Raw genomic sequence first — 20,400 nt, 5'->3', positions numbered from 1 at the left:
GGAATTTCATGGAAATTTCGGGAAAAGCGGGAATTTTTGGGAAATGTTAAAAGACTTGAATGTTCTGAATGACTTTGGTTGGTATTGGAATTTTTCAAATCGCTCAAGAAATGTTGAAGTAGTAACATTTTTAATTGAGAAATGGTATAAAGGAATTTTGGGAAAACCGGGAACTTGTTCCAGTTCAAAAAACAACTTTGTTTTTGTCCTGATTAAAAGGAATGTTTTGACAGGGGAACAGTTAAAGTGGGTTGAAAATGTGTACAGAGTTGTCGCCAGAAAAAAGGGTCAAAAAAGGGTTTGGAAAAAAGGGGAATTCCTGGAATTTTTTGGAACTTGGAAAAATGAAGAGTGTAATGTGTTGAAGGTGGAATGGTTTGAATAGGTTTAAAACTGTGCCAATTGTGGAAGTTTAAAAAATGGACAATTCATTTTGAATGGGGAAAATGTTCCTGAAAACTGGGAAATCTTGGAAATCCGGGAATTATTTTTTAAATGTTGAAGGAGAGCACACAATTTTGAACAGGCTGAATATTTTGGAGTTGAAACGATTTGAATCGGATGAAAAATGTGGAACTTTGAAAAATGTCCCATTGGTTTGAATGGGAATTTCATGGAAATTTTGGGAAAAGAGGGAATTTTGGGGAACATGTTAAAAGACTTGAATGTTCTGAATGACTTTGGTTGGAATTGGAATTTTTCAAATCGCTCGAGAAATGTTGAAGTAGTAACATTTTTAATTGAGAAATGGAATTCAGGAATTTTGGGAAAACCGGGAACTTTTCCAGTTCAAAAAACAACTTTGTTTTTTGTCCTGATTAAGAGGAATGTTTTGACAGGGGAACGGTTGAAGTGGGTTGAAAATGTGGACGGAGTTGTCGCCAGAAAAAAGGGTTTGAAAAAAAGGGAATTCCTGGAATTTTTTGGAACTTGGAAAAATGATGAGTGTAATGTGTTGAAGGTGGAATGGTTTGAATAGGTTTAAAACTGTGCTAATTGTGGAAGTTTAAAAAATGGACAATTCATTTTGAATGGGGAAAATGTTCCTGAAAACTGGGAAATCTTGGAAATCCGGGAATTATTTTTTAAATGTTGAAGGAAAGCACACAATTTTGAACAGGCTGAATATTTTGGAGTTGGAACGATTTGAATCGGATGAAAAATGTGGAACTTTGAAAAATGTCCCATTGGTTTGAATGGGAATTTCATGGAAATTTTGGGAAAAGCGGGAATTTTTGGGAAAATGTTAAAAGACTTGAATGTTCTGAATGACTTTGGTTGGTATTGGAATTTTTCAAATCGCTCAAGAAATGTTGAAGTAGTAACATTTTTAATTGAAATGGTATTAAGGAATTTTGGGAAAACCGGGAACTTTTCCAGGACAAAAAACAACTTTGTTTTTTGTCCTGATTAAAAGAAGAATGTTTTGACAGGGGAACGGTTAAAGTGGGTTGAAAATGTGGACAGAGTTGTCGCCAGAAAAAAGGGTCAGAAAAGGGTTTGAAAAAAAGGGAATTCCTGGAATTTTTTGGAACTTGGAAAAATGATGAGTGGAATGTGTTGAAGGTGGAATGGTTTGAATAGGTTTAAAACTGTGCCAATTGTGGAAGTTTAAAAAATGGACAATTCATTTTGAATGGGGAAAATGTCCCTGAAAACTGGGAATTCTTGGAAATCCGGGAATTATTTTTTAAATGTTGAAGGAGAGCACACAATTTTGAACAGGCTGAATATTTTGGAGTTGGAGCGATTTGAATCGGATGAAAAATGTGGGAGTTGTGGAACTTTGAAAAATGTCCCATTGGTTTAAATGGGAATTTCATGGAAATTTTGGGAAAAGCGGGAATTTTGGGGAAAATGTTAAAAGACTTGAATGTTCTGAATGACTTTGGTTGGTATTGGAATTTTTCAAATCGCTCAAGAAATGTTGAAGTAGTAACATTTTTAATTGAGAAATGGTATAAAGGAATTTTGGGAAAACCGGGAACTTTTCCAGGACAAAAAACAACTTTGTTTTTTTTCCTGATTAAGAAGAATGTTTTGACAGGGGAACGGTTAAAGTGGGTTGAAAATGTGGACAGAGTTGTTGCCAGAAAAAAGGGTTTGAAAAAAAGGGAATTCCTGGAATTTTTTGGAACTTGGAAAAATGATGAGTGGAATGTGTTGAAGGTGGAATGGTTTGAATAGGTTTAAAACTGTGCCAATTGTGGAAGTTTAAAAAATGGACAATTCATTTTGAATGGGGAAAATGTTCCTGAAAACTGGGAATTCTTGGAAATCCGGGAATTATTTTTTAAATGTTGAAGGAGAGCACGCAATTTTGAACAGGCTGAATATTTTGGAGTTGGAACGATTTGAATGGGATGAAAAATGTGGAACTTTGATAAATGTCCCATTGGTTTAAATGGGAATTTCATGGAAATTTGGGAATTTCGGAAATAGCGGGAATTTTTGGGAAAATGTTAAAAGACTTGAATGTTCTGAATGACTTTGGTTGGTGTTGGAATTTTTCAAATCGCTCGAGAAATGTTGAAGTAGTAACATTTTTTATTGAGAAATGGTATTAAGGAATTTTGGGAAAACCGGGAACTTTTCCAGGACAAAAAACAACTTTGTTTTTTGTCCTGATTAAGAGGAATGTTTGACGGTGGAACGGTTTAGCATATTGCTAAAAAAAAAAATGGTACTTTACAAAAGCCCAGGGGCCCCGTTACGTCTCCACTTCCCCTTCCACGCCACTGTTTATAGGCTTCTAAGCTGCACACCCCACCTTCACGTGATTGGGTGAGCTCGTGGTACTGCAACCGAAGACACTACACAAGACAAAAGTCCAACCTTTTCTGCCCCCTAGTGGCCTGCTTGAATCTGAAGCGTTAGTTATCTCGCTCTTCAAGTCTCACCATCGCCCCTTCAGGGGTAAAGTGGTACCGTGAGATGACAAACACACAATATTGGCTGCCTGGTCCGGGAATGACCTTGTGTTCCCTGCTCATGAGAACCAGATGTTGTCAAAAACTCCCAGGTTTTTTCCCCCCCACCAGCCAGCACAATATCAGGAATCCCAAACCGTTCCTCCTAAGGCTCGTCAAAGCCGTTAAAACACTGAGGCGGGAAGGCTCGTCTTATAAGTACATGTCCATTTTGCTGAGTGGGAGACAGCAAAGGCCTCCACTGATAATGTCCGTCTTTAAGTCCCACTAGGTTGTGATTTAGAACAGTGGTCCCCAACATTTTTGTAGCTGCGGACCGGTCAACGCTTGAAAATTTGTCCCACGGACCGGTGTGTGGGGGTGGGGGGGTGTATTTAAAAAAAAATTAAAACTTTTTTTTTTTTTTTTTTACATAAATAAATACAATCATGTGTGTTACGGACTGTATCCCTGCAGGCTGTAGTGATCTATATTGATATAGAATGTATATATTGTGATTTTTATGTTGATTTCATAAAAAAAAAAAAAAAAAATTTATTCTTGTGCGGCCCGGTACCAATCGGACCGGTCCGCGGTCCGGTGTTTGGGGACCACTGATTTAGAAGACACCCTCCCACGTTCCAACCTAGTTGTGTGAATGCTCTAAAACAGTGGTCCCCAACCACCGGTACCGGGCCGCGGACCGATTGGTACCGGGCCGCACAAGAAATTAAAAAGAAAAAAAGAAAAAAAATTATTTTTTATTTTTATTAAATCAACATAAAAATCACAATATATACATTATATATCAATATAGATCAATACAGTCTGCAGGGATACAGTCCGTAAGCACACATGATTGTACTTCTTTATGGAAAAAATTTTTTTTATTTTTATTTATTTTATTTTTTTTTAATTTACCAATTCTCAATTAAAAATGTGACTACATCAACATTTCTCGACCGTTTTGAAACATGTTTTAAATATTCCAGCTTTTTCCGAAATTCCAATGAAATTCCCATTGAAATGAATGGGACATTTTTGCAAGTTGCACAATTCCCACATTTTTCAACCGATTCAAACCATTCCACCTTCCACATATTCTACACATTCAAACGATAATTTTTCAAATTGAAGAAAATTCCAGGAATTCCCAGAATTCCCTTTCACATTTTTCCACCCAATTCAACCGTTCCACCGTCAAAACATTCCTCTTAATCAGGACAAAAAACAAAGTTGTTTTTTTTTAACTGCAAAAATTTCCGCTTTTCCTGCAATTCCAAAATACAATTTCCATCCATCCATTTTTTACCGCTTGTCCCTTATTTCTCAATTAAAAATGTTACTACATCAACATTTCTCGACCGTTTTGAAAAATTCCAACACCAATCATTCAGAACGATCATTTTTCAAATTTAAAAAAATTCCAGGAATTTTTTTGCATTTTTTTTAAATATTCCTGTTTTTTGGAAATTCCCAAATTTCAATGAAATTCCCATTGAAATTAAAATTTAAGAAAATTCCAGGAATTCCCAGAATTCCCTTTTTTTCACCCTTTTTTTTGTCAACTACTCCTTCCACATTTTTCAACCCACTTCACATTCCTCTTAATCAAGACAAAAAACGAAGTTGTTTTTTTTAACTGCAAAAATTTCCACTTTTCCTGAAATTCCAAAATACCAATTCTCAATTAAAAATGTGACTACATCAACATTTCTCGACCGTTTTGAAAAATGTTTTAAATATTCCAGCTTTTTCCGAAATTCCAATGAAATTCCCATTGAAATGAATGGGACATTTTTGCAAGTTGCACAATTCCCACATTTTTCAACCGATTCAAACCATTCCACCTTCCACATATTCTACACATTCAAACGATCATTTTTCAAATTGAAGAAAATTCCAAGAATTCCCAGAATTCCCTTTCACATTTTTCCACCCACTTCAACCGTTCCATCGTCAAAACATTCCTCTTAATCAGGACAAAAAACAAAGTTGTTTTTTTTTAACTGCAAAAATTTCCGCTTTTCCTGCAATTCCAAAATACAATTTCCATCCATCCATTTTTTACCGCTTGTCCCTTATTTCTCAATTAAAAATGTTACTACATCAACATTTCTTGACCGTTTTGAAAAATTCCAACACCAATCATTCAGAACGATCATTTTTCAAATTTAAAAAAATTCCGGGAATTCCCAGAATTTTTTTGCATTTTTTTTTTAATATTCCTGTTTTTTCGAAATTCCCAAATTTCAATGAAATTCCCATTGAAATTCAAATTTAAGAAAATTCCAGGAATTCCCAGAATTCCCTTTTTTTCACCCTTTTTTTTGTCAACTACTCCTTCCACATTTTTCAACCCACTTCACATTCCTCTTAATCAAGACAAAAAACAAAGTTGTTTTTTTGAACTGCAAAAATTTCCACTTTTCCTGAAATTCCAAAATACCAATTCTCAATTAAAAATGTGACTACATCAACATTTCTCGACCGGTTTGAAAAATGTTTGAAATATTCTAGCTTTTTCCGAAATTCCAATGAAATTCCCATTGAAATGAATGGGACATTTTTGCAAGTTGCACAATTCCCACATTTTTCAACCGATTCAAACCATTCCACCTTCGACATATTCGACACATTCAAACGATAATTTTTCAAATTGAAGAAAATTCCAGGAATTCCCAGAATTCCCTTTCACATTTTTCCACCCACTTCAACCGTTCCATCGTCAAAACATTCCTCTTAATCAGGACAAAAAACAAAGTTGTTTTTTTTTAACTGCAAAAATTTCCGCTTTTCCTGCAATTCCAAAATACAATTTCCATCCATCCATTTTTTACCGCTTGTCCCTTATTTCTCAATTAAAAATGTTACTACATCAACATTTCTCGACCGTTTTGAAAAATTCCAACACCAATCATTCAGAACGATCATTTTTCAAATTTAAAAAAATTCCAGGAATTCCCAGAATTTTTTTGCATTTTTTTTTAATATTCCTGTTTTTTCGAAATTCCCAAATTTCAATGAAATTCCCATTGAAATTAAAATTTAAGAAAATTCCAGGTATTCCCAGAATTCCCTTTTTTTCACCCTTTTTTTGTCAACTACTCCTTCCACATTTTTCAACCCACTTCACATTCCTCTTAAGACAAAAAACGAAGTTGTTTTTTTGAACTGCAAAAATTTCCACTTTTCCTGAAATTCCAAAATACCAATTCTCAATTAAAAATGTGACTACATCAACATTTCTCGACCGTTTTGAATTTTTTTTTTTAATATTCCAGCTTTTTCCGAAATTCCAATGAAATTCCCATTGAAATTCATTTCAATGGGAACATTTTTGCAAGTTGCACAATTCCCATATTTTTCAACCGATTCAAACCATTCCACCTTCGACATATTCTACACATTCAAACGATCATTTTTCAAATTTAAGAAAATTCCAGGAATCCCCAGAATTCCCTTTCACATTTTTTCACCCACTTCAACCGTTCCGCCGTCAAAACATTCCTCTTAATCAGGACAAAAAAACAAAGTTGTTTTTTTTTACTGCAAAAATTTCCGCTTTTCCTGCAATTCCAAAATACCATTTCCATGCATCCATTTTTTACCGCTTGTCCCTTATTTCTCAATTAAAAATGTTCCTACATCAACATTTCTTGACCGTTTTGAAAAATTAATTCACTCACTCAGAACGATCATTTTTCAAATTTAAAAAAATTCCAGGAATTCCCAGAATTTTTTTAGCATTTTTAAAAAAAATATTCCTGCTTTTTCCGAAATTACCAAATTTCAATGAAATTCCCAATGAAATGAATGGGACATTTTTCCAAGTAGCACCATTTCCACATTTTTCAAACCATTCCAACAGATTCCACACATTCAAACAATCATTTTTTCAAATTTTTAAAAATTCCAGGAATTCCCAAAATTCCCTTTTTTCTTCAACATTTTCCAAGCCACTTCAACCGTTCCACTGTCAAAACATTCCTCTTAATCAGGACAAAAAACAAAGTTGTTTTTTGAACTGCAAAAATTTCCGCTTTTCCTGAAATTCCAAAATACCATTTCTCAATTAAAAATGTTACTACATCAACATTTCTCGACCGTTTTGAATTTTTTTTTAAATATTCCCGCTTTTTCCGAAATTCCCATTGAAATGAATGCGACATTTTTCCAAGTTGCACAATTCCCACATTTTTCAACCGATTCAAACCATTCCACCTTCGACATATTCCACACATTCAAACGTTAATTTTTCAAATGTAAAAAAATTCCAGGAATTCCCAGAATTCCCTTTTTTTCCCCAAACCCTTTTTTCTGTCAACTACTCCTTCCACATTTTTCAACCCACTTCAACCGTTCCACCGTCAAAACATTCCTCTTAATCAGGACAAAAAAAACAAAGTTGTTATTTTGAACTGCAAACATTTCCACTTTTCCTGAAATTCCAAAATACCATTTCTCAATTAAAAATGTGACTACATCAACATTTCTCGACCGTTTTGAAAAATGTTTTAAATATTTTAACTTTTTCCGAAATTTCAATGAAATTCCCATTGAAATGAATGGGACATTTTTGCAAGTTGCACAATTCCCACATTTTTCAACCGATTCAAACCATTCCACCTTCCACATATTCTACACATTCAAACGATCATTTTTCAAATTGAAGAAAATTCCAGGAATTCCCAGAATTCCCTTTCACATTTTTCCACCCACTTCAACCGTTCCACCATCAAAACATTCCTCTTAATCAGGACAAAAAACAAAGTTGTTTTTTTTAACTGCAAAAATTTCCGCTTTTCCTGCAATTCCAAAATACCATTTCCATCCATGCATTTTTTACCGCTTGTCCCTTATTTCTCAATTAAAAATGTTACTACATCAACATTTCTCGACCGTTTTGAAAAATTCCAACACCAATCATTTAAACTCATTCAGAACGATCATTTTTCAAATTTAAAAAAATTCCAGGAATTCCCAGAATTTTTTAGCATTTAAAAAAAAAAATATTCCTGCTTTTTCCGAAATTCCCAAATTTAAATGAAATTCCCATTGAAATGAATGGGATATTTTTCCAAGTAGCACAATTTCCACATTTTTCAAACCATTCCAACATATTCCACACATTCAAATGATAATTTTTCAAATTTTTTAAAAATTCCAGGAATTCCCAGAATTCCCTTTTTTCTGTCAACTGCTCCTTAAACATTTTCCAAGCCACTTCAACCGTTCCACCGTCAAAATATTCCTCTTAATCAGGACAAAAAAAACAAAGTTGTTATTTTGAACTGCAAACATTTCCACTTTTCCTGAAATTCCAAAATACCATTTCTCAATTAAAAATGTGACTACATCAACATTTATCGACCGTTTTGAAAAATGTTTTAAATATTCCAGCTTTTTCCAAAATTCCCAAATTTCAATGAAATTCCCATTGAAATGAATGGGACATTTTTCCAAGTTGCATAATTACCACATTTTTCAACCGTTCAAACCATTCCACCTTCAACATATTCCACACATTCAAACGATCATTTTTCAAATTTAAAAAAATTCCAGGAATTCCCTTTTTTCTGTCAACTACTCCTTCCACATTTTTCAACCCACTTCAACCGTTCCATTGTCAAAACATTCCTCTTAATCAGGACAAAAAACTAAGTTGTTTTTTGAACTGCAAAAATGTCCGCTTTTCCTGAAATTCCAAAATACCATTTCTCAATTAAAAATGTTACTAGACTGTTTTGAAAAATTCCAACACCAATCATTCTGAACATTCAAATTTTTTAGCTTTTTTTTTTTTTTTTTTTAATATTCCCGCTTTTTCCGAAAATCCTAAATTTTAATGAAATTCCCATTGAAACGAATGGGACATTTTTCCAAGTTGCACAATTCCCACATTTTCCAACCTATTCAAACCATTCAAACATCAACACATTCCACTCATCCTGGACATTCAAACTTAACACTTTCCCAAGTTACAAACCAAATTCCGGTTTTCCTGGGAAACCAAAATCTTCAACATTAAAACCGGGGCAGTACAGCTTGTTGGTAGAGTGGACGTGCCAGCAACTTGAGGGTTCCAGGTTCGATCCCCGCTTCCGCCATCCTAGTCACTGTGTCCTTGGGCAAGACACTTTACCCACCTGCTCCCAGTGCCACCCACACTGCTTTAAATGTAACTTAGATATCGGGTTTCACTATGTAAAAGCGCTTTGAGTCACTAGAGAAAAGCGCTATATAAATATAATTCACTTCACTTCAAAACCATTCAAACTATTCTTACATTTATACTACATTCTGTCAGCATTTCAGTTCAACTTTAGCATTTTTAGGAATTGCATCATCTAGTTCACTTTAAAGTGCAATAAATCAGACAAAAATAAGTGTAGAAAAACTATCTGCATTCTTTTGCTCTGACTCCTTCTATTCTTTTGGGAGAACGTGCATGTTTAGTTAGTCCCAGCTGGGGGGGTCAACATGACCCTCAAGGTCCTGATGAGGTTGTTTATTTACAGAGGAAGCTGGGAGTTGATTCTGTCCCCTGAAGAGGCTTCAAGTTTGTGTGTATTCTCCTTTGGCAGCTTGTGACTGCGACCCTCGCGGTATCTCCAGCGGCCAGTGCAACCGTGCGAGCGGACACTGCACCTGCGTGGAGGGTGTGTCGGGCCCACGCTGTGACGAGTGCGCCAGGGGCTACCAGGGTGTGTTCCCCGACTGCCAGCCTTGCCACGAGTGCTTTGCTACGTGGGACAGGGTGGTCGGAGAGCTGACCAACCAAACGCGGCGTCTGGAGGCAAAAGTCACGGAGCTGCAGACCAACGGTGTGACGGCGCCCTATAAAGAGTTAGTCAGCAGCCTGGAGACCAACGCCAAGGCGGTCAGAGAGATCGTGGAGAGCAACCCCGCAGCTGTCAAGCTGGGGAAGATCCAGGACCTGATGCACCAGATCACGTATGTCCACAAACATCCGCCCCTACACGTTGCTAAAGGGGCGTTCACATGTCTAGATGGCGGTTCAGGAATTTGTTGTGCTCCACAAAAGACTGTTAACACCGTAGACAGATCCTGTTCGTCCGTCACTCATCCGCCATGAACCGTTAGAACCGCATGTTGGTTTGAAATGGGCCGTATTCCACACCCCTTTCACCGTACAAAGAACGGAAGCCTCTGTGTTTTGCACAACAAGATATGTGATAACACCGGGACAGTAATAATACGACAGTCCCATTTTCCTCCAGATGGCGGTTCAGAAATGTGTAGTGCTCCACAAAAGACTGTTAACACCGTACACAGACCCTGTTCGTCCGTCACTCTTCCGCCATGAACCGTATGTTGGTTTGAAATGGGCCGGATTCCACACCTCTTTCACCGTACAAAGAACGGAAGCCTCTGTGTTTTACACTGCAAGATATGTGATAATACCGTTACAGTAATAATACGACAGTCCCATTTTCCTCTAGATGGTGGTTCAGAAATTTGTCGTGCTCCACAAAAAAGACTGTTAACACCGTACACAGACCCTGTTCGTCAGTCACTCATCCGCCATGAACCGCATGTTGGTTTGAAATGGGCCGGATTCCACACCTCTTTCACCGTACAAAGAACGGAAGCCTCTGTGTTTTGCACTGCAAGATATGTGATAATACCGGGACAGTAATAATACGACAGTCCCATTTTCCTCTCGAACCTTCACGATGTGAACACGGTAACTACCCGGAGGCGCGGAGTTAAACACGGAGGGACCACGGTCTTACACGGTGGCACTGCGGTTGATAAGAGTAGAGGACGGAGGAGTCCGCTGCCACCACATTGGCGCGGTGTTCAAAATGTGTTAAGAAAGGCCTTCCGCCATCGTTGGGACACGGTTTGAGAAGTGCCAATAAACCGCCATGTAAACCGGCGGTGTGTGAACGCTCCTTAACATTTTCAATCAACATTACTTCATGTTGTCAGTGGCCTCATGTCCTACCTGAGCGGGAAACTCAATACAACCGAGGAGACCTTGAATGATCTGGAGAACGAGGCCAACATCACAGACGCAAACGTGGACGAGGTGACGGAGGAGGTGAAGCAGCTGGATCGGCAAGTGCAGGAGCTGAGGCAGCAGGTGTATGACGCCAAGAACGCCAACTTGCAGGGTGATCATCCTGCTTCTTTTTGGACACACTGCCATACCATCAGCGCCTCCTTGATGTGTTCCTGTGTTGGGGTTTCTCAGGTGCCATGGACACCATCATAGAGTCAAGCGAGGAGTCCGTATTGGCGGAACTCCGGGTCAACGCCTCTAGCAGTGATGCCGACAACACGGTGGAGAAATCGGCCGCGCTTCGCAAGGTGACGGAGGACAAGCTGAGCGGCAGCCAGAAAGAGTTTGACCGCCGGCACCAGAGAAACTCCCAGAAGATTGAGAAGCTCAAGACCGAGTTGGAGACATTTGCCCTGTCACCTCTCAGCCAGAAGGTAAGAACGCTGCTGAATCTTCTCCGAGACTAGTTGCTCATTCCTGCTCTTTAGACGTGTGGAGGTACAGCGGAAGGTGACGAGTGCCCCGGCTCTCCGTGCGGCGGCTTGGGCTGCCTGGATGAGGGCGGAGCATCCCGATGTGGCGGGGAAGAATGCGAGGGCCTCGTTGTGGCCTCGCAAACTGCTCTCAAGTCAGCCAAGGACCTGGACGAGGAAATCCTGACCGCCATGCAGGAAGTGGACAAGCTCTCCAGGATGGTGAGTGGATGCTAGCTTTAGCTGACGTAGCATGGGGACTGACCGCGGCCTTTGACGGTGTCCAGGTGTGGGAGGCCAGTAATCGAGCGAGGGAGGCCAAAGCAAACGCTCAGGAGGTGCTGATCAAATCCAACCAGAGCAAAGCGAGAGTGGAGCAGAGCAACGATCAACTGCGCAGTCTCATTAAGGACATCCGAAACCTGCTCACTAGTGAGTCCAATTAATGCCATAAAACTTTCACACAAACATTATTCCAATTATTGTGACGTCCTATTTTCTCTCCGCCTTCTCCACCTACATCAAACAAATCCACTGTCAACATGTTTGGCTCAAAATTCTCACATAGATTCTGTGAGTTCCACATTTTCCAGGACTATTTTCCCCATTCGAAGTGACTGTACAGATTTTGAAACTTTTCCATTTCTAAACTGATTCAAAACATTGCACTTATACCCTTGACATCCAAACTAACAATTTTTCAAAGTTATAAAAAAATCCAGTGTTTCCCAGAATCCTCATTTATGTGGCCCGCGGAGACCTGAAAAAATTGTGCGGGAGTAAAGTACTTTTATATTTTCCTATTAAATGTATTCGGTTTTCCCATTTTTAAAGAAAAAATAAATTTAATGCATTAAATTGCATAGCTTTTCTACTTTAATAGTATCCAACACGGCAACAAATATAGCATACTTTCCGAACAATTTTTTTTCAAAATACAAATAAATACTTGTTTTGACTTATGATATCAAAGCAAGTTAGTTAATTTTTCGATTTACAGTTATATGCTATTAAAACCACTGTACATTTTCATTTATTTATATATATATATATATATATATATATATATATATATATATATATATATATATATATATATATATATATATATATATATATATATATATATATATATATATATATATATATACTTACAAAACTGTAAATTGAAAAATTAGTGGTATTAAAACCACTGTACATTTTCCTTTATATATATATATATATATATATATATATATATATATATATATATATATATATATATATATATATATATATATATATATATATATATATATTTATATATACTTACAAAACTGTAAATTGAAAAATTAGTGGTATTAAAACCACTGTACATTTTCATTTATATATATATATATATGAAAATGTACAGTGGTTTTAATACCACAAATTTTTCGATTTACAGTTATATGCTAATAAAACCACTGTACATTTTCATTTATTTATATATATATATATATATATATATATATGTATATATGAAAATGTACAGTGGTTTTAATAGCATATTACTTTAAATCGAATAATTAGTGGTAGTTTTTCGATTTACACATTTATATGCTATTAAAACCACTGTAAATTTTCATTTTATATATATGTAAATATATATATATATAATTTTAATTTATTTACACATATATATATATATATAAATATAAAAGGGTGGATGGATGGATGGATGGATATATATATATATATATATATATATATATATATATATATATATATATATATATATATATATATATATATATATATATATATATATATATATATATATATATATATATATATAATGAAAATGTGCAGTGGTTTTAATAGCATATAACTGTAAATCGAAAAACTACCACTTTGTACAGTAAAATTCTGTCGACTGAGCTGCCAGTTTTTTACCACAAAGTCTAAGGTGTTTTTTTGTGTCTTACTCTAAATGGAATTAAAGTAAAGTTTAAAAAAAATGCAAATCAGTTGCCAGAATTAAAAAAATAACAGTGGTGCTGTTCTTCTATTTACACTATGTTGTAAAAAAAAAAAAAAAAAGAAAATCAACTAACATTTACAGTAAAAAAACAAAAAAACATCTGTACTCTTATCCATTTAATGTATTACTTTATGTTGAAAAAAGAAAAAGAAAAAACAGTGTATATTTTACAGAATAATTCCGGTGACTGTCAGTTTTTTACTGTAAAATTTACAGATATTTTTTATACAGCGTATGAAAAAAATATTTATTATTCAAATGCATGGGGGAAAAAAATAATCATCTTAGTTGTTACAAGCGGCCCTCAGATGGCAGCCATAACTGTGACGTGGCCCTCGATGAAAGCCAGTTTGACATCCCTGCATTTATTTATTTATTTCAGGCAATGACAAAAAAAATAGTACAAAGCTGACAACACATAATAATATAAATTAATAAAATGCAAAAGGTAATGTATAGTATGTAATGCATGATTGTCCAGTTTTGCCTGAAAGGGAGTGGGAAGAAGATCATTTATTTCATCCCAGCCCCAGTTCTCCATTCAGTGATTATTCCCATGAGTTTCACTAATAATGTTACTCAAATGGGAGCATGACTATGTTGACGTACTTGCTTTTTCAAAGCTATATTTACAGGTGTTCACGTCCGAGTCATATATTTTGGTACTTGACGTCTGCTAATGTTGACGTTTTAAATATTTTTAAAGCAATTTTTGCAGGTATTAAACCCCAGAGTCATATATTTTAGTACTTGACGTACGCTAATGTTGACGTTTTAAATATTTTTAAGCAATTTTTGCAGGTATTAAACCCCAGAGTCATATATTTTGGTACTTGACGTATGCTAATGTTGACGTTTTAAATATTTTTAAGCAATTTTTGCAGGTATTAAACCCCAGAGTCATATATTTTAGTACTTGACGTATGCTAATGTTGACGTTTTAAATATTTTAAAGCAATTTTTGCAGGTATTACACCCCCGAGTCATATATTTTGGTACTTGACGTATGCTAATGTTGACGTTTTAAATATTTTTAAGCAATTTTTGCAGGTATTACACCCCTGAGTCATATATTTTGGTACTTGACGTATGCTAATGTTGACATTTTAAATATGTTTAATACATTTTTGCAGGTATTACACCCCCGAGTCATATATTTTAGTATTTGACGTATGCTAATGTTGACGTTTTTGAATATTTTTAAGCAATTTTTGCAGGTATTACACCTCCGAGTCATATATTTTGGTACTTGACGTATGTTGACGTTTTTTAATATTTTTAATCAATTTTTGCAGGTATTAAACCCCCGAGTCATATATTTTAGTACTTGAAGTATGCTAATGTTGACGTTTTAAATATTTTTAAGCAATTTTTGCAGGTATTACACCCCCGAGTCATATATTTTAGTACTTGACGTATGTTAATGTTGACGTTTTAAATATTTTTAAGCAATTTTTGCAGGTATTACACCCCCGAGTCATATATTTTGGTACTTGACGTATGCTAATTTTGACGTTTTAAATATTTTTAAAGCAATTTTTGCAGGTATTACACCCCAGAGTCATATATTTTAGTACTTGACGTATGGTAATGTTGACGTTTTAAATATTTTTAAGCAATTTTTGCAGGTATTACACCTGAGTCATATATTTTAGTACTTGACGTATGCAAATGTTGACGTTTTAAATATTTTAAAGCAATTTTTGCAGGTATTACACCCCCGAGTCATATATTTTGGTACTTGACGTATGCTAATGTTGACGTTTTAAATATTTTAAAGCAATTTTTGCAGGTGTTACACCCCCGAGTCATATATTTTGGTACTTGACGTATGCTAATGTTGACATTTTAAATATTTTTAAACCATTTTTGCAGGTATTACACCCCGAGGCATATAATTTGGTACTTGACGTACGCTAATGTTGACATTTTAAATATTTTTAAGCAATTTTTGCAGGTATTACACCCCCGAGTCATATATTTTGGTACTTGACGTATGCTAATGTTGACGTTTTAAATATTTTTAAGCAATTTTTGCAGGTATTACACCCCTGAGTCATATATTTTGGTACTTGACGTATGCAAATGTTGACGTTTTAAAATATTTTTAAGCAATGTTTGCAGGTATTACACCCCGAGTCATATATTTTGGTACTTGACGTATGCTAATGTTGACGTTTTAAATATTTTTAAGCAATTTTTGCAGGTATTACACCCCCGAGTCATATATTTTAGTACTTGACGTATGCTAATGTTGACATTTTAAATATTTTTAATACATTTTTGCAGGTATTACACCCCCGAGTCATATATTTTAGTATTTGACGTATGCTAATGTTGACGTTTTTGAATATTTTTAAGCAATTTTTGCAGGTATTACACCCCCGAGTCATATATTTTGGTACTTGACGTATGTTGACGTTTTTTAATATTTTTAAGCAATTTTTGCAGGTATTAAACCCCCGAGTCATATATTTTAGTACTTGAAGTATGCTAATGTTGACGTTTTAAATATTTTTAAGCAATTTTTGCAGGTATTACACCCCCGAGTCATATATTTTAGTACTTGACGTATGTTAATGTTGACGTTTTAAATATTTTTAAGCAATTTTTGCAGGTATTACACCCCAGAGTCATATATTTTAGTACTTGACGTATGTTAATGTTGACGTTTTAAATATTTTTAAGCAATTTTTGCAGGTATTACACGCCCGAGTCATATATTTTGGTACTTGACGTATGATAATGTTGACGTTTTAAATATTTTTAAGCAATTTTTGCAGGTATTAAACCCCCCGAGTCATATATTTTGGTACTTGACGTAGGCTAATGTTGACGTTTTAAATATTTTAAAGCAATTTTTGCAGGTATTAAACCCCAGAGTCATATATTTTAGTACTTGACGTATGTTAATGTTGACGTTTTAAATATTTTTAAGCAATTTTTGCAGGTATTACACCCCCGAGTCATATATTTTGGTACTTGACATATGCTAATGTTGACATTTTAAATATTTTTAAACCATTTTTGCAGGTATTACACCCCCGAGGCATATAATTTGGTACTTGACGTATGCTAATGTTGACATTTTAAATATTTTTAAGCAATTTTTGCGGGTATTACACCCCCGAGTCATATATTTTGGTACTTGACGTATGCTAATGTTGACGTTTTAAATATTTTTAAGCAATTTTTGCAGGTATTACACCCCCGAGTCATATATTTTGGTACTTGACGTATGCTAATGTTGACGTTTTAAATATTTTTAAGCAATTTTTGCCGATATTACACCCCCGAGTCATATATTTTGGTACTTGACGAATGCTAATTGTTGGCATCCTAACATGCTAAAGACTTCAAATGTTCTTCTTTGGCAATATTTGCAGCTCGCTTTGCAGGTATCTATTTTTTGTTACCCGGCGCCATCTGTCTAACGTTCTGACTGTCAGCATTTCCGTTCGCCCTTCACATTCTCCACACAATTGCTTTTTGTGGTTATTTTTATTGTAGGTCCCAGCCAAACAAGCCCTTTCTAACCAATGTTGGCGCTCAATATTCCAGACGACAGGGCCAACATGTCAGTGATTGAGGCGGTGGCCAATGAGGTGTTAGCCCTGGAGATGCCGACGTCGACGGAGAAGCTGCAGAAGCTAACGAGGGAAATCAAGGAGAAGGTGGCCGCTCTAACCAGCGTGGAGTCGATCCTCAGTGAGAGCGCCGCAGACATCCACATTGCGGAAAACCTGCTGAGGCAGGCTGAGGTTGCCAGGTAAGATGGAGGAGCCTATCCAAGCTGCTATTTGGGTGGAAGGCGGGGTACACCCCGGACAAGTTGCCACCTCATGGCAAGGCCAACACAGATAGACGACATTCACACACTAGGGCCAAGTCATGGTTGCATATTCAGACGTGTTGGTCCATTCCAGTAAGACGGCGTCCGACCTGAAGGAGGCTTCGGACATGGTCAACTCGGCCCTGAATGAGACTGAGCATGCTCAGAGCGCCGCCATGGACGCCATCCAGCTTGCTCAGAATAACACAAATGGAACTTTGGACCTGCTGCTTTCCGTGAGTTTGTTGCAGCCTGCGGTGGTGTTTCGAGTACCGACCACACGTGTGTGTGTGTGTGTGTGTGTGTTAGGTGAGGTCTGAGACGGCGGCGTCGGAACAAAAGCTCGGCGACACGAACAACCGACTGCTCAAGCTGGAGCTGGAAGTGGGCCTGCTGCGACAGAACGAGCTGGAGGTCAACAGCATGGCGGAGACGGCCGACTGGATCAGCGAGCGGGCCAAGACCAACGCAGAGGAGGCTGAGCAGGTCGCACACAAACACACAACGTAACACGACGTTCTCTTTTGTTGTGAATAGGGTTGTACGGTAATAATACTACGATACTAATGAATCATATTCGGTGCGATACCGCATCTAAAAAGTACCAGTCCCCGCCCCCATTTTTTAACGGGCATGGCGGCGCGTCATGATATTGCTGGTTTTACGAGCAGAGGAGCATGTTGGGCAGCGCACGCACACAGAGTACTTACAAGCAGACACAGTGTGTAGACAGAAAAGGGACAACGGACACATTTTGGCTTAAAAACTAAAGATAAAGGTGAAGTTATGACACGGAAACGCCCTCAGGAAGAGGTGCTTTAAGATATGGCTAGCGGCAGTGTTTTAGCGTCTTTTAAATCACTAATCCTTGTCTCCATGGCGACAAATAAAGTATGTTTCTTACATGTATCATTATCACTGCAGGACGAGGAATAGCTGAACATGCTTCACTACACACCGTAACTCACCGGCGTCACAATGTAAACAAACGCCATGGGTGGATCTACACCTGACATCCACTGTAATGATACCAAGTACAAGAGCGTATATCTAGTCGATACTACTATGATTACATCAATACTTGTTTGCGTCACAACATTTTCTAAATTCATAATATGTTTATGAACTCAGGAAATACGTCCTTGGACACTTAAATTATGACCGATGTATGATCCTGTAACTACTTGGTATCAGATGGATATCCAAATTTGTGGCATCATCCAAAACTAATGGAAAGTATCAAAGAAGAGAAGAATAAGTGATTATTACATTTGAACAGAAGTGTAGATAGAACATGTTGAAACAGAAAATAAGCAGATATTAACAGTAAATGAAGAAGTAGATTAATAATTAATTTTTACAGTTCGTCCTTAATAATGTAGACAAAATAATAGGTGTATAAATGACACAATATGTTACTGCATAGACTAATTAGGAGTCTTTGTTTGTTTACTTACTACTAAAAGACAAGTTGTCTGGTATGTTCACTATTCTATTTAAGGACTAAATTACAATAATAAACATATGTTTCATGTACACTAAGATTTGTTGTTAAAATAAAGCCAAAAATTAAATTTTTTGTGGTTAAAGTTAAAGTACCAATGATTGTCACACACACACACACTAGGTGTGGCGAAATTATTTTCTGCATTTGACCCATCAAGTATGACATTTTTAAATGTAATTAATTAATTGACAAGCAATTCTATTATGGTCTTTTATTACTCTTGTTTGCTGGCAGCTACGATTTCAGTACTATTGAAGATCTTTGCTCCTTCTCAACTCTGTGGTAATATTCTTTTCACAAAATACAACCGATAGTACGTTAATGTTAAATCTTACTTGTGAAAAGTAATCCCCCGATTCCTATTTTCAACAGTCCGCTCATTTGAGCAGGAAAACGCTGAACACCATCTTTGTTTTCTACCTGTCAACTGTCAGTTTAGGCTGCTCGCCGGCTCCTCATCACCACTTCAAGATGGCGGCCCAATTTTTTGCGTCACAGCAGCCAATGCTGCGTCTACTTATAAGTTAAAGTTAAAGTACAATGATTGTCACACACACACTAGGTGTGGTGAAATTTGCCCTCAGCATTTGACCCGTCCCCTTGTTCTCCCCCTGGGAGGTGAGGGGAGCAGTGAGCAGCAGCGGTGGCCGCGCCCGGGAATCATTTTTGTTGATTTAACCCCCAATTCCAACCCTGGATGCTGAGTGCCAAGCAGGGAGGTAATGGCTCCCATTTTTATAGTCTTTAGTATGACTAGGCCGGGGTTTGAACTCACAACCTACCCATCTCAGGGCGGACACTCTAACCACTAGGCCACTGAGTGGCTCCCCTCTATTTAGAAAAGTATCTGAATCAGTGGTTCTTAACCTTGTTGGAGGTACCGAACCCCACCAGTTTCATATGCACATTCACCGAACCCTTCTTTACTGAAAAATATAATGTAACAAAGACTTAATTTAGAGTTATTTAGTTAGGGTTAGGGTTAGGATTAGAGGGTTAGGGTTATAATAAGGCCATGCCGAATAAGGCATTAATAAGTACTTAATAATGACTAGTTAAAGGCCTACTGAAAGCCACTACTACCGACCACGCAGTCTGATAGTTTATATATCAATGATGAAATCTTAACATTGCAACACATGCCAATACGGCCGGGTTAACTTATAAAGTGACATTTTAAATTTCCCGCTAAACTTCCGGTTGAAAACTCCTTTGGATGATGACGTATACGCGTGACGTAGCCAGGGAAACAGGAGTATCGGTAGCCCATTGAAGCTGTCACGCCAAATTTCTTCCCTCTACAAAAACCTTCCCTCCCCCATTTACTTCCGTGGTCATGTTTCCTCTTACGTCATTGACAGCGATCGATAGCACTTCGGCTTTGACTGCCCGTCGCTGGAAGGATACTTCGTCTTTGACAGCTGCTGGAATCTGAAGAAATCCATTATTGTTTTTTTTTTGTACAGGCGCGAAACAGGACAGTCGCGTTCAGATTAAGGACCCCCGGCAACTTTGTGATTGTATTGGACGCAGCCCCGGAAGTAAATAGGGGAGGGAAGGTTTTTGTAGAGGGAAGAAATTTGGCGTGACAAAGCCAATACAAACTAGCTCTGTTTTCATTTCATAATTCCACAGTATTCTGGAC

At 36.8% G+C, this 20,400-nt stretch overlaps 1 protein-coding gene across 1 annotated transcript in view; it reads left to right on the top strand.

Moving 5' to 3' along the window:
* lamb1b (laminin, beta 1b) overlaps positions 1-20,400 on the top strand; it is a 72,507-nt gene that overhangs the window by 49,652 nt on the left and 2,455 nt on the right. The window contains exons 24-31 of the mRNA XM_062066434.1: positions 9,497-9,866; positions 10,869-11,053; positions 11,134-11,375; positions 11,430-11,636; positions 11,702-11,846; positions 16,978-17,185; positions 17,343-17,484; positions 17,558-17,734. Coding sequence (XP_061922418.1) covers positions 9,497-9,866; positions 10,869-11,053; positions 11,134-11,375; positions 11,430-11,636; positions 11,702-11,846; positions 16,978-17,185; positions 17,343-17,484; positions 17,558-17,734 — 1,676 coding nt within the window. The remainder of the gene's footprint in view (positions 1-9,496; positions 9,867-10,868; positions 11,054-11,133; positions 11,376-11,429; positions 11,637-11,701; positions 11,847-16,977; positions 17,186-17,342; positions 17,485-17,557; positions 17,735-20,400) is intronic.

The sequence above is a fragment of the Entelurus aequoreus genome, linkage group LG12 (assembly GCF_033978785.1).
Source record: "Entelurus aequoreus isolate RoL-2023_Sb linkage group LG12, RoL_Eaeq_v1.1, whole genome shotgun sequence".
Taxonomy (NCBI): domain Eukaryota; kingdom Metazoa; phylum Chordata; class Actinopteri; order Syngnathiformes; family Syngnathidae; genus Entelurus; species Entelurus aequoreus.
The sequence above is the reverse complement of the archived record's forward strand: the minus strand, read 5'-3'. Positions and strand labels throughout refer to the sequence as shown.